Source organism: Benincasa hispida, unplaced genomic scaffold, assembly GCF_027475165.1.
Source record: "Benincasa hispida cultivar pf3 unplaced genomic scaffold, pf3_genome.v1.1 HicScf860, whole genome shotgun sequence".
Taxonomy (NCBI): Eukaryota; Viridiplantae; Streptophyta; class Magnoliopsida; order Cucurbitales; family Cucurbitaceae; genus Benincasa; species Benincasa hispida.
Genome location: NW_028326999.1, coordinates 5301 through 19906, shown reverse-complemented (window position 1 = coordinate 19906; position 14606 = coordinate 5301). Strand labels below are relative to the sequence as shown.

The following is a 14606-nucleotide window of genomic DNA, read 5'->3' as shown; positions in this document are numbered from 1 at the left end:
ATGATATATAATATAAACCACATTTATACTAAATTTAATTATATGAATCTCATCCACATAATTAATATTTAAATCATATTCAAATATTTATTTCCTCTCAAATAAACGTTATATTATAACGTATCAAATACATTATATTATATTACACATAATTAATTTAATTAATTATACCATATATAATTAATTCCCTCAATTAATTTGAATAATTCAAATTAATCCAAAATTAGTTCTCAATAATTCATGTTGAGCTACAGAGGGGACCTTATGGACCTGTACATTAAAGCTTTAATGGTACTTGGATAATGAATTAAACTCTTTAATTAAATTACCCAACATCCATTAACTGTCGATCACTTCACTAAAAATCGATAGCTGCACTCTTCACACTACAGATATATTTCTTTGTCCATAGGATATAACCAGTCAACAATACGATGACCCTTCACAAATTTCTTGTAAGTATAACTGAGCCAAAATTATCATTTTGCCCCTATAGTTACATCTAACTCCTTAAGTACCACTTATCCCTCTAATGAACAATAAGTCATAGTCCAACTATGACCAAATCTCTCTCAGGCCAAGAGAGGGTATGACCATATTGTTCGAGCCTCAGAATCAGCCCTTAAGAGAGCAATTTATCTACTTACCCTGACATCAAAGAATGAGTGAATTTTGTCTTATGTAGTTGTGTTCCCAGCTCCCTAATCATACGAATCCCAAATATTGTAAGCATATTGAGTTGGTGATCTGTCCACTCTCACCCATGCAAATCAAAGGACTGCTTTCATAGGCAAGAATTCACAACTCACTCAAGATTCAAGTCATACACCTATGGTCATCCTAGTAAAATGTAAGTCTCTATTATTAACGGCGTTATATAATTAAACTAATCAGTTCATGACCTGGTCTTATACAGATTCTTTGTATAGGATACCACCGCCCACATGTCTCCACATGAATGATCAGGACCAGATCATTTGTGGCACTTTACAATACTTGTAACGTCTACAAAGCGGGCTATATCCATAATGCCACCAGGATAAGGTATCTAGCCTTATCCATCTACTACAGACTATTTAGGTTATCATTTAAACATGATCCACTTGGACGTCTCTGCATACATGTTTAAATTACATAAAATAACCTAAGATCTTTGTTTATTAGATTGAGCGTATGCTCATAAAATAATAATTATTTTATTAACAACAATTTGTTTATATAAAGTTTACAAACTACGAGAATACAAGAGAGATTTAGGACACCGATCCTGATAGGTGCAAGTTAAAATGTCTTTGTTTAAATGACAATACGTTGTTCAATTATGGGCGGATACATTTATTTGGTGACTAGGGTTTAAGGGTTTTTTTTGATGTTGTACTTTTTCTTTATAATCCTTACCTATATTGGTCGTCATATATAGACTCACACCATATTTTTTGTTGATACCCGTCCGATCATTAGCATTCATCACTGAGAAATACAAATATTAACATAAAGAAGGGAAAATTTTAGTAACAACACTAACATATTACTAATATGTATTCAGATAAAGCAGTATATTAACATGATCATGAACCAAGAAAAAAAAAAGGAAAAAAAAAGAGCATCTAAACCATTCCCCACATTAGACGATTACATGAACCAACCTAAAACATAAAATCAGAAGAAAAAATTTGTTCGAATAGTCTTCAGTAAGGAAGATCGAAATAACTGTCGATGTCGGTATAGTAGAAGTTAGAGTCATTTGTCGAAGTCGATGGTTGTAATCGGTGTCGGAGAGTCAGATAATGGAGTCAACAGATCGGCGGGAGAGTCAAATTCGACACTTGGTACCCCATAGTCGAATTCATCAGAGCCTGATGAAATGACTATAACTTCTGGTGAGGCACGCATGGGATCGTTCACTGAAGTACGTAGTTGAATTAGACTCGGACCCCGAATGTTCCTCCTCAATCGATGTTTCATTAGAAGAAGACAACGGGGCACAGTCAGGATTGGATGAAGTGGAGTCAGAGATTGTCATCAGTGCCTGCTCTATGACAGTTTTCCTCAACTTGAGGAATTCTTCAAAGGATTTAGAGTCGTCCTCCAATGAGCTTCAAAACTCTGGTGACTTCTCAGCATTGGAAGAGTATGACGTAGTAAAAGGGTCATACATGTCATTGTTGGGACTTGTGCCCTAAAGCCTTGTAATTTATTAGTTGATTAAATTAATTATTAATTGTGCAAGATTAATTTATCCATTAGCCAAAAAAATCTAATTGGACTTTTAGTGACAATAAATAATGGTCAACAATCAATAATTACTGACAAATTGTTTAGGTCTCGTTTGGTAATCACTTTGTGTTTTGTTTATGTTTTTTAAAATTAAGCCTATTGACACTACTCCCACCTCCAAATTTCTTCATTTGTTATCTACTTTTAGTTTAAAAAACCAAGCCAAATTTTGAGAAATAAAAAAAGTAGCTTTCAAAAAGTTATTTTTATTTTTAGACTTTAGCTAAGAATTCATCTATTGTACTTAAGAAAGATGCAAATTATTATAAAAAATGTAGATGAAATAGACTTAATTTAAAAAAAAAAAAACAAAAAACAGAATGGTTACCAAACGAAGTCTTAATTATTAGTTTTCCTCCCAAAATCAGCATCTCAACATCTTAATTTTTGCCTATTGTTTATTTATTTTATTTATTTTTTTTGCTTTCAACTGTGTATAAAAGATAGTTTGATTCATTGAAAATTCTGGGAAAAAAAGAAAATTTCATTGATTTACATTTCTTTCTTAAAAGGCTGAAACTGTTTAGGGAAAACCCATATACATACACAAGACACTTGAGGTAAGCAAAATAATAATGTAAGCGATCACTCAGCGCCATCGCATAGCTCTTCGCCACATCACTTAGCTCCAGATCAAAGGTAAACGATCGTGTAAGCGATCGCTCAGCGCCATCGCATAGCTTTTCGCCGTATCGCTTAGCTCCCGATCAAAAGTAAATGATCGTGTAAGTGATCGCTCAACGCCATCGCATAGCTCCTCGCCGCATGATTAGCTCCTGATCAAAGTTAAACGATCGTGTAAGCGATCGATCAACGCTATCACATAGCTCTTCGCCTCATCGCTTAGCTCTCACCCGAAGCTACATGATCGTGTAGTGCCATCACATAGCAAAATAACGCATCGTTTAGCTCTTGAGGTAGACGATCGTCTAGCACACAACACCTAAACGATTAACATCCGAAGCTACACGATCGTTTAGCTTTTCCTTCATATCGTCTAATGTATGAAGCTAAAAGATCGTTTAGCTACTGAAGCTCAACGACGATATGAACAGAGGCTGATCGTCTGGAATCTGCAACTTGGCCTCTTTGCTTGTTTCTTCGAATTACAGCTTAATTCCAACTCTAATGACTCCAAATAAACTACATTCTAATTCAACTCTAATCGACACCATCACGTAATGGAAGGGAATAGGATCCATAAGCATTCTAATTCATTAATTTTGGTTGAAAAGAAACATGCTAAAAACAGAGTTTAATGGGTTTCATGAACATACCTTGGCCGAACCAACAAAATCTCCATTTGCAGCTGTAAAATCCTCTGAATCCTTGTGTAGACCACCACAAGATCTTCCCTACTATCCTCTTGATGCTCTAGATTGAGTTGTGGGACTCAAAATAAGTTGGAATCAAAGGGAATATGGAGAAAACTCACTGAACCAACCCATTGAAGAACACCTTCTTCATCCGAATTTTTCAACAAAAATTCAGTCGATTCCTCCTTCCTTTCTTCACTCCAATCTCTTTAATATATTGCAGGACTATCATGCAAAGAGATGTGCTGCATGGGATGCAGCTCATGCTTAGAGTAAACAAAAGAAGAGGTGATGGGTTCCTTGTGAGCAAGTTGAAGATGAACTTGAAAAGCCCATTTTTTAAGTTTTGTGTAATTTTTCAATTTTCAAAATCTATTTTGATTTTAAAATCATATTTTATTTCTAAAATCAAAATTTATTATTTTTACAAATTAATTTCATAAATTAATTTCTAATAAATTAATAAATAATTGTTTAAACAATTTAAATAATTCTAATTAATTTAATATCCAATATTAAATTAATTTTTTTTACACAAATTCATCTTCATATATTTAAATCATATTTAAATATAATTTTTTTCAATTTCGTTTGATTCTAATTTGAATGTTTCAAACTAATATATCACGCTACTCTAGAGCTAGTCCATTTTCGAGCTAGTAAGGGGACGTCATGGACCTACAGATCATGGGCTCCAACGATCCGAGATTAATCGGCTAAACTCATAAGACCGATCTAATCCCCATCCATTAACTAATGAGTCACTCCACTAAAGCCCATAGTTGAACTCTCCTTACTGGAGATATATTATATCTACTCGATATAACCATGATTAGTAAGTTAACCCTTCACAGGTTGTTTATAATAACAGTTAGGTCAAATATCTGTTTTATCCCCGAAATTAGTTCCTTAAGTCCCCACTTATCCCCTAATAAACAATTGTTTTGTGATCCAATCACAAAACCAAGTCCCTCTCATGCCAAATGAGAGGGCGGGATCCCTTGTTCAAGCCTCATAATCAGCATTTAAGGGAATAACCTCTCTACTATCCCTACCATAATCAACACTTATATATATGTACATAATTTGAGTGTCACATCTTCCAACGGCTGAATTCATGTTCTCATGTGAAGACAAAGAAAATAAAAGAAGAGAAACGTGAATTATATGACTTCTTAGTTGAAATTTTCTTGGAGGTCAAGTATAATGAAAAAATATCTAAGTCCATTTATTTCAACCAAAATATAGAACAATAATCTAGAATATCTTGGAGTTCAAGTAACCTATTTTTGTGAGCTTCTAACCAATATATTTAGTAATTAATTTCCTCATTTAAATCTTTTCTAAGAATGAAAATTAATAATAATTGTTCCTTAGTTTAGTTTTTAACTAAAAGAAAAAGAGAAAAAAAAACTTATAACCAAAGTTTAAAATGTCGATGAGGCTATCATGGTCTTAATTTTTATGAAAATTTCGATGGAAATATCGATTTCTATATATATTTTTAAAAAAATTATAAAAACAAAAAAAGCAAATTTAATTTAGCATATAAATATTTACTGATTTGTAAATAAGTTAATATGTCTATGATTTATATTATATTTATATTAGTGGCATTTTGATGATTATTTTTTGTGTTTCATGGGTTTTTTTACGATATAATGAAAATATTAATTTACCTCTAATGTCAATGTGGAATCTATGGACATGTGGAAATATCGTTGGACATATGACATTTCGACAAAAATTTAGTACTATAGTTGTAATTAGCTTTAAGGTTATGTAGGACCCAACTATAGTAAAATTTAAAGGATAACGGAACTACAATATAAATTAAGTTTTCGAGATATTTAGATCTTCCTAATTTTGAGATCACACTCAAATCCTAATTCATTCACCAACCCTCCTTATTACCCATCTAACACCCTAATACAATTCCTCATCAGGTTATTAGGATTGAATGAGACTATTTTGAATATTTAATTTTTATCGTTACATTAAATAATATTTAGTTTGGGACATATTTTGGTACGGGGTTTGATTTTTTGTTTTTTTAAAAATGACCCTAAAGTTTTGTAATTGAGTTTGAATATTCCCATTATTGGCTCGAGATATTTTTAGTTTTTTTTAGTACAACAATTTTGTTCGGGGATTTCAAACCTCTGATTTAATGATTAGAGCGTGTATCTTATATTAATTGAATTATGCTCATTTTTAATCAAACATTACCTGTTTTATTAATTGAATTTTGTATGTGATTTTTTTTCAGGAAATATCGATTTGTACTCCTAAACTTTGAGGGCTATATCAATTTAAACCCTAAATTAATAATGGTATCAATTTAAACCTTGAACTTTGTGAGTTGTATCAATTTAAACCTTAAACTTTCATAAATATATCAATTTAAACCCTTCATTATGTGTCATTTGGATAAACATAGTGTAAGACTTGTAATTTTATCAATCAAATCTCTAAACTTACATAAGTTTGATTGGAAAAAAAAAAATGTTTTGCATGATATTTTTCAAACTAAATCTGAAGAAAATTGTAAATTAATACAATTATGAAAGTTTAGGATTTAAATCGATATACTTATGAAATTTTAGGGTTTAAATTGATACAATTATTAGTTTGAGGTTCAAATTGATACAATTCTCAAAATTCAAGGTTTAAATTGATACAACCCAAAAATTCAGGATGTATGATACAGTTGTTAATTTGAAATTTAAATTAATATCATCTCTAAAGTTTAGGGATACAAATTAAAATTTATCCTTTTTTTTTAATGATTGATAGATAAATTGAAATTTCCAAGCTGATGTGATGTTTGAAGATATTTTTTCTTCAAAGCACATGGAAAAGAAAAAGACCACACAAAAAAACTTTTTTTAGAGAGAGAAAGAGAGAGAAAAAAGGGAAGAAAAGTCATCGAAATTTACAATCACATCCCTAATGTGATGATAATCCAACTTAGATGTTTCCACCTTATCAACTTTTTTCCTTTTTCTTCTCTTTTTCCTTTTCTTTGATAAAAGAAAGGTTAAATTATAAACTTCAAAGATTTATGTGATATAAAGGTCCTTTTTCTCTAACTTTAAAATTATTGAGAGAAAAAATTTTGTCTCATAAATCTTCGACGTATTTAAAAAAAAAAAAACAAATTAACTGATATATTTGATATAAAATTGAGTTCTTGATTCTCCTTGAAATTATAATCAAAGTATCGACTTATCAATTGTCTATCATGTCTTTTCTATTTTTGGATTTCATTTTCTATGTATAATATATAATATGACTCTAAACTTTCGAACTAGTGTCTAGTAGGTCTCATTTATTTTTTTTTTAAAAAAATATTGAATATGTCAAATATCAATTGGGCACAAAATTGGAATTTTTGGAACTCACTTATTGGGCCTAGTTGAAAGTTTAAGAATCTATTGACACTTTTTAAACTAGAGAAACTAAATAAACAAACTTAAAAATTCATAAACTAAACTTGTGATTTAACCTAAAAGAAATGAGTGAAAATCATAAATTCAAAGTATAGAATATGTAAGTTAAAATGTTTATATTCAATTACTCTTGAAAATCGACTCTTATTTTAGGTGTGAAATTTGAACTTTTGTTACTTCTATATTGTTTTATTATATACTTTTTTAGTTCAGTTAGAATTAAAATTTTTAATATCTTAATATGTCAATAAACATTTAAAATTAAATATTATTAATGTCCAATTTGAACCTAACTCCATTATTAAAGACATATCTTTAAATTGGTCTCTATGATTACTTGAATATTAAAGTAATATATAAGTTAAATTAACAAATTAATAATATTCCTCATTAAGATTAAAGAGACGATGATGTTTATTAATTACCACACAAAGACGATTATATCAGCCAACAAGAGCGTAGCTCAATTGATATAGTGCTTATATTATTAACTTCAAGATTTAAGGTTCGATTTTCTTACCCCACACTTTAATTACAATACCAAAATAAATTTTCTAAATTCTAACTTTTTTTTTTTTAAGCATAGACCAAATTTGTAATTTAACCTCTTATTATTTTTCAATTTATTTTTCTAAAAGAGAGAATCATCGCTGATTGCACAGTATTTTACCATTGGAAAATTAGATAAAAAAATGTTGTTCGATCAAATCAAAACTCTTGAGCTATAAAATTAAAATTTTATTTTAAAAAAAATAGAAAAATATCAATTTATATCCTGAACTTTGGAAGTTATATCAATTTAGATTCTAAACTGATAATTTTTATCAATTTAAACCTCAATTAATGATTATATCAATTTAAGTTTTAAACTTTCGTAAGTGTATCAATATAAACCCATCATTATGTTTTATTTGGATACACTAATAAAAATTTAGGGTTTAAATTAATATACTTATAAAAACCCAAGGTTTAAATTCATATACTTATGAAAGTTTAGGGTTTTAATTGATATAATAATTAGTTTGAGGTTTAAATTGATATTATCCCAAAGTTCAAACATATAAATTGATATTTGTCCCAAAAATAAATAAATAAATAAATAAATCAAACTCAATAATATTACCTTGTCTTGGGTAGCACGGTTGGACCCATTTCTGAAACATATTTCATTTAAAAAATAGTATTCTTAATTTTATAATTATTAAATTATGTTTTTTTTTCCAATATATGGTGATATGAATTTCAAAGTTCATGGGGTTATAAATAGCATAGAAAAGTTAAAACTCATAGCCATTGAAAATTTATTCAATAAACAGTTTTACAAAGATGTCGCTTGTTGCAGCTACGATTTCAATTTGGCTAATAATTCCGATATTATTATTATCGGGATGGAGATTACTGGACTGGATTTGGTTAAGGCCGAAGAAATTAGAGAAGCTTTTAAGACGGCAAGGTTTCGCCGGAAATTCTTACCGGATTCTTCACGGCGACTTGAAGGACATAGCCGCCATGAGAGAGCAGGCCATCTCCAAGCCCATGAACTTCTCCAATCATATCGCTCCACGTGTCATTCCTGCTGTTTATCATACTATTCAGAATTATGGTACCATCATCTTTATCTCAATCTTCCTTTTCCTTTTTCTTTCTTTTTCATTTACACTAAGTGGGCAAATTACAAAAACCGACTCTAAAATATAGTGGTAAGTTTTAAAATTAGATCAAATTAGAACATCAAACTTATATAATTGTATGAATGGTAACATTTGTATAAGTTTGAAGGTTCAATTTTTAACATTTATAGGTTCGATTTCTACAATTATTGTATGATCGAGGGTTCGATTTTGAAACTTGTAGAAGTTTAGAACCTAATTTTTCAATTGAAAGTTTGAAGGTGTAATTACAATTATCACATACTTTAGAGGTGGTTTTTACAATTTATCCTAAATAAATTATGTAGAATAATAATTTTGTAGCGTCTTAAAAATTGAGATTATTGCTTTACTCAAACCTTTTAACTTTTTCCATTTTGATGTCTACGTCACATTAATATTTTAAAAATTCAAATCAAAATTTGAAAATAAAAAGTAGTTTTAAAATTTTTGTGTCTTTTCCTAAAATTTAACCAAAAATTTAAGAGTTTATAGTATGAAATTTAGGGGAAAATATTAGTATAAATTTTAAAAATAAAACCGTTACTAAATAGGTTATTTTTTATAGTATTTTAAAAAACCAAGTCAAGTTTTATAAAAAGGTAAATGAGCACTTTTAACAAGTTTAAAAGATGGACTAATAATCAAGCGTACAACAACAGTATTACAGAATTACAAATATAATAAAATCTATCCGTGATAAACTTCTATTTGTGATATGGTCTATCTCTTATAAACTTTAAGAGTTGAATCTAAATTTACTATATTTGCAACTTTTTTGCATTGTCATATATATCAGCAAATAATTCGGCTTAATTGTTATATTCGCAATTATTCCTTTTAAAAATGTGTTGTTTTTGAAATTTGATAATTAGGAAAGATGAAAGTTAGGATAAAGAAGTTGTAAGAAAATAGTTATAATTTGCAAAAACTAAAAACCAATGTTTATCCAACAATTAGGCATGTTTTGTGTGCAAAATATTCCCTTTAGTTCAATGTTATTGTGAGTATACCTCAAACAGTTAAAACTAGATTTTAGGACCCATATGAATTTTCTTTTTTGAAAAACTTTATCTATTTAATTTTTTCTTTTTATCCATAGAGTTTGTTAAACCATAAAATAAAAATTACCATTTTTTTTCTAACACTTTGATCACTTGGAAGTTTATATGTTTTGTACATAATATACTTTCTAATGTGATTTAATTACAATTACACCCCTTAAATTTGATGTTCCCTAACAAAAGTGACATGTTTTGCAACTAAATAAATCAAACATCTATGTTAATAATTGTTAGACCATCAGCAGTGAAGGAAATACTTTAAACTATGACATTCTAGATTTTTTTTTTCATCCAAATAATTAAAAATTTGAATCTCGCTTTTACCCCTTAGTCGAAAATATATATCTTGATTAGTCCAACCCATGGGGATCCATGTATAATAAGGTTAAGGAATCCTTATTTGGATAGGGAGTGGGGAAAAAAAAAATTTCGCGAGCTAAATGAAGACGGAATGGAGAATGTATTTCCACTACTTGCTCCATATACTTTTATCATTAATATTATTTAATATATACAGATAATTAAATCGACGTATGTATGGATGATTAAATAGCTTCCTGTTACATTTTATTTTGTTTCATTTTAAGAGGAGTAATATTTTTTCTTGACCATGTAAATGAGAATCCTTAGTGGAGAATTAAATATTTAATTAAAAACCTTCTTAATACATAATTTAATTCATTTTTTTAAAGAAACTAAATCAGCAATAATTTCCTTCGGAGAACTCGATCCTCAAAAATTTCTACGGAGATTTTCCATCCTAATTCCTACAAAAAAGAAAATTAAATGAGAAATTTAGTAAGAATAAAGAATGTCATCCCCGTCCATATCCTACATGGACACCTCTATGCTGAAGTTAGCCACTTTATAACTTACCAGCAGAAAATACATAATATTTTACTTAAAGTCTTTCTTATTCATAGTTCTATTCCCTGTGAAAGTGCAATGCTCCTGTTGAATGATTTATCAATTCATTGTAAATTTTCTGAAAAATGCACGTGTTTGATGGAGTGCAGGCAAGAATTCATTCATGTGGCTTGGCCCCATACCAAGAGTGCACATCATGGACCCTGAACAACTTAAAATTGTGTTCTCATTGATCAATGATTTCCAAAAGCCAACTTTGTATCCCCTTATCAGATTGGCTGCAGATGGACTTTTCAGTCATGAAGGACCAAAATGGGTCAAACACAGAAAGATAATCAACCCTGCATTTCATTTAGAAAAGCTTAAGGTATCATTCTCTCCATTTCACTTCTAAACTAATTCAAAAACTTCCACAAATAAATAATAAGGCTAATATTCTATCATAATCTTATAACCAACATGAATACTTGGAATCATATATGTATAATGAATGTTGCTTTATTAGGATGAAGCACATGCTTATTTACAGAAGATAAAAACAGCATTTCATCAGGGTGACGTTCGATAACTATTTGTTCTTTTATAGGGATAACAAATTATAAATGCTACTTTTACTTATGAGTTTCTTTCTTATGTTATCTACTTTTTAGAGATGTCTTCAAAATTCAAGCTTTGGAAACTAAGAAAAGTAGTTAAAAACTTGTTCTTGATTTTAGGATTTGGCTATGAATTAAATGAAAACTATAGTAAAGATATTGTATGAATACAAGCACGGTTTTTAAAAACCAAAACTAAATTACTGCCAAACAAGTCTAGATTATTTAGTTTTGATTATGACAACCAAACTCACAAACTTCAATTGATTTACAAGTTCATTTTGAACTCAGATCCTTTCCAACTCTATAGGTACTCGTAGGCAAATGAGTAACTAATTATTCAAGTTACTAAGAGCCCATTTGATAAAGTTTCTGTTTTCTCTTTCCAAAACAAAGAAATCAAATCAAACAAATGGCTATTTATATTTCTTGTTCTTGTTTGATAATTATTTATGTTTCTTTTTTCAAGAAACAAGAAACAAAAATACTTACCAAACATATTGTTGTTTCAAGTTCCTACGAAACAAGAAGTAGAAAATAGGAAATAGAAACATTATCAAACGAGATCAATAATTTCAAGATCTCATACATACACTTCTATAGGTTATGGTACCAGCAATTTATCACAGTTGTAACGAGATGGTTAGCAAGTGGGAAAGCATGGTCTCTGGAGAGGGATCTTGTGAGTTAGATGTAATGCCTTATCTACAAAATATGGCGGCTGATGTGATCTCTCGAACTGCATTTGGGAGTAGCTATGAGAAAGGAAAAAGGATCTTCGAGCTTCAAACTGAACTATTTGGCTTATTGATTCAATCTACCTTAGGGATATATATTCCAGGATGGAGGTAAAACCTTAATCCATCTACAACATTATGATACATCTAATGTGAAAGATTTCAGATCATGATTAATTTTGTGCAGATTTCTACCCACAAAATCAAACAATAAAATGAAAGAGATAAGTAAAGAGATAGCAACTTTGATCTTGGGTATTATAAATGAAAGGGAAAAGTCTATGAAGGCAGGTGAAGCTATGAAAACTGACCTACTAAGCATTCTCATGGAATCCAATTTGAAGGAAATCAAACAACATGGAAACAATAAAGACATTGGAATGAGCATAGAAGATATTATTGTTGAATGCAAACTTTTCTATGCTGTTGGCCAAGAAACTACAGCTACATTACTAGTTTGGACGATGGTAATGTTGAGTTCATATCCAGAATGGCAAGAGCGAGCAAGAGCAGAGGTCTTTGATATTTTTGGCAACAAGAAACCAGATTATGATGGTTTAAGTCGACTAAAAGTTGTGAGTGTTCAATTCTCGAGCATTTACTTTCCACTTGTCTATTTTTCTCATTTTAATCTTATCTCATATGTGAAATTTAAATGCCATCTTCTGATATAAAGCAATCACATGAGAACGTTTTGGAGGTATAAATATTATAGAATGGCTTCTAACCTTAATCTCAATCAAACTTAGCCTTTAATTTGGACTATGTAAGTTAATAGAATAAAGGCTATTTGATAGACTTGACATCTAAGAAGTACGAACACTTTAATCATGGCTAATGTGTCTGTGTGCCAGACACTTGGTCGCTTTGACATATATCAAACACTTGGTAGTCCAGTAGATGTGTTAGAAACTAGTCCTACAATGCTAAATAAATCCAATATTTGTGAAATATGTATCAAACACTTGTTGAATATACCAAATACATATGATAAAAATAATAAATTTTGATAGCAAAATACATCATACTAACTTTTTAAGCATATAAATACGTACATTCGATGATTTTGAATTAATGCGTCCTTGTCGTGTCCTTGTCCATAAAAAAGTGACATGTCTCTGTATGAGTGTCATGTCATATTTGTATCTCATTTCTATATCGATGTTCTTAGCTAGAAATGTTGGCAAGGAGTGACACTTTAACATGTGACTTTTGAGGGGATGTATGCCCTAAAAATTTGTGTGTTTGCTATGACAAGTAACTTTTGCAACGGCACAGGTAACTATGATCTTGAACGAGGTTCTCAGGTTGTATACACCTGTGAGTATGTTTGAGCGTCTTGTTAAAAAAGAAACAAGACTTGGAAATTTGATTTTACCAGCAGGAGTGATGGTGGGCTTACCAATTGTTCTTATCCATTGTGATCCTGAGTTATGGGGAGAAGATGCATATGAATTTAAACCAGAAAGATTTTCTGAGGGAGTTTCCAAAGCAACCAATAATCCAAGTGCTTATGTACCATTTGGCTGGGGTCCTAGAATATGCATAGGACTAAACTTTGCCATGATTGAAGCAAAAATGGCATTATCAATTATCCTACAACGCTTCTCATTTGAGCTTTCGCCATCATATACACATGCTCCCACCACCTCCTCATCAATGAAGCCTCAACATGGAGTTCATATCATACTACACAAACTGTAGTTAGCTGCTTAAACTAAGTATTACTTTACACATTATCAGAAGACTAGGAAATTTCTCTGCTTTACCTATGTAGAATTTCAAATCCTTTGAGAAAAAGATACCTATACACATGGTCTTGATATTTTCCTTTCAACTCAATACCCTCTTCATTGCTCACCAGCAACAGAATAAACAGTTTTCATGACAATGACATCTACTCCTTTTTCGGCTCGGGATGGTTAATGCTTGTAATTGTACCATTTTTGCCTAAATTAGTTCACAAACTCAATATGTTCCTGATTCAAAATAGTCTAATTTATGTACGACAACTTCTGAAAACTGACCTTTCTCATTGTCATTTTATCAAACAGTTTATCTGCAATGAGTTCTTCAGTAGCATTTTATAAACTGCTTACGTAAAATATACCACACAGCAAACAAATGTTCTAAATACTTATACATAGAAATTCAAGAAGAGTTGTAATTCTTGGAAACAACATGCAATGACAACTACATTATTGATTTGGAGTATAGTTTTTGTTTGAGTTCATACCTGGCAAGAGCGAGCAAGAGAATAAACGTCTTGGAAGATAACTATAGTAGCAATTTAATCCTCCTATTTTAGTATGTAATCATTTATTAACTTTCAAATTTGTAATAATTTCATCCCTACCGCATAAAATTAAATGTCGATTTTTATTATTCAACAATTTTGATTTGGTATCTCATAAACTATTTGGTTCCTAATTAGTTTATCAATCAACTTTAATAAGAAATTCTATTATATCTTAAAATAATTTTCACTATATAAATTATTGAGGTTTTAATTGGAACTAAATTATTAATAAAATTAAAGAATTAGACTAAATCATTATATATGACTAAATTGTTAAAAATATAAAAATCAAAAAGGTAATTCTTAACCTACTTGTATCCATTTAAATCCGAGACCATAACTGAATAAT

The 14606-nt window shown here is 30.0% G+C and overlaps 1 protein-coding gene and 1 long non-coding RNA gene across 3 annotated transcripts; one reads left to right on the top strand and one right to left on the bottom strand.

Annotated features, from left to right (window-relative positions):
- The first annotated feature begins 8248 nt into the window (after nucleotides 1-8248).
- Nucleotides 8249-13980, top strand: LOC150029861 (cytochrome P450 CYP72A219-like). The gene is made up of 5 exons (XM_090310311.1): nucleotides 8249-8648; nucleotides 10775-10992; nucleotides 11825-12069; nucleotides 12146-12533; nucleotides 13237-13980. The coding sequence occupies exons 1-5, from the start codon at nucleotides 8372-8374 to the stop codon at nucleotides 13660-13662; spliced, it is 1554 nt and encodes a 517-aa protein (XP_090166437.1). The 5' UTR covers nucleotides 8249-8371; the 3' UTR covers nucleotides 13663-13980.
- LOC150029860 (uncharacterized) lies at nucleotides 8334-14374 on the bottom strand. Of its 2 annotated transcripts, XR_016527294.1 has the most exons (3): nucleotides 14195-14374; nucleotides 10635-10966; nucleotides 8334-10525 (listed from the first exon to the last, which is right to left on the bottom strand). It is a non-coding gene; the product is annotated as an uncharacterized LOC150029860 (long non-coding RNA). The 2 variants fall into 2 exon arrangements; XR_016527293.1 differs by having other exon boundaries at nucleotides 8334-10966.
- Nucleotides 14375-14606: the final 232 nt, after the last annotated feature.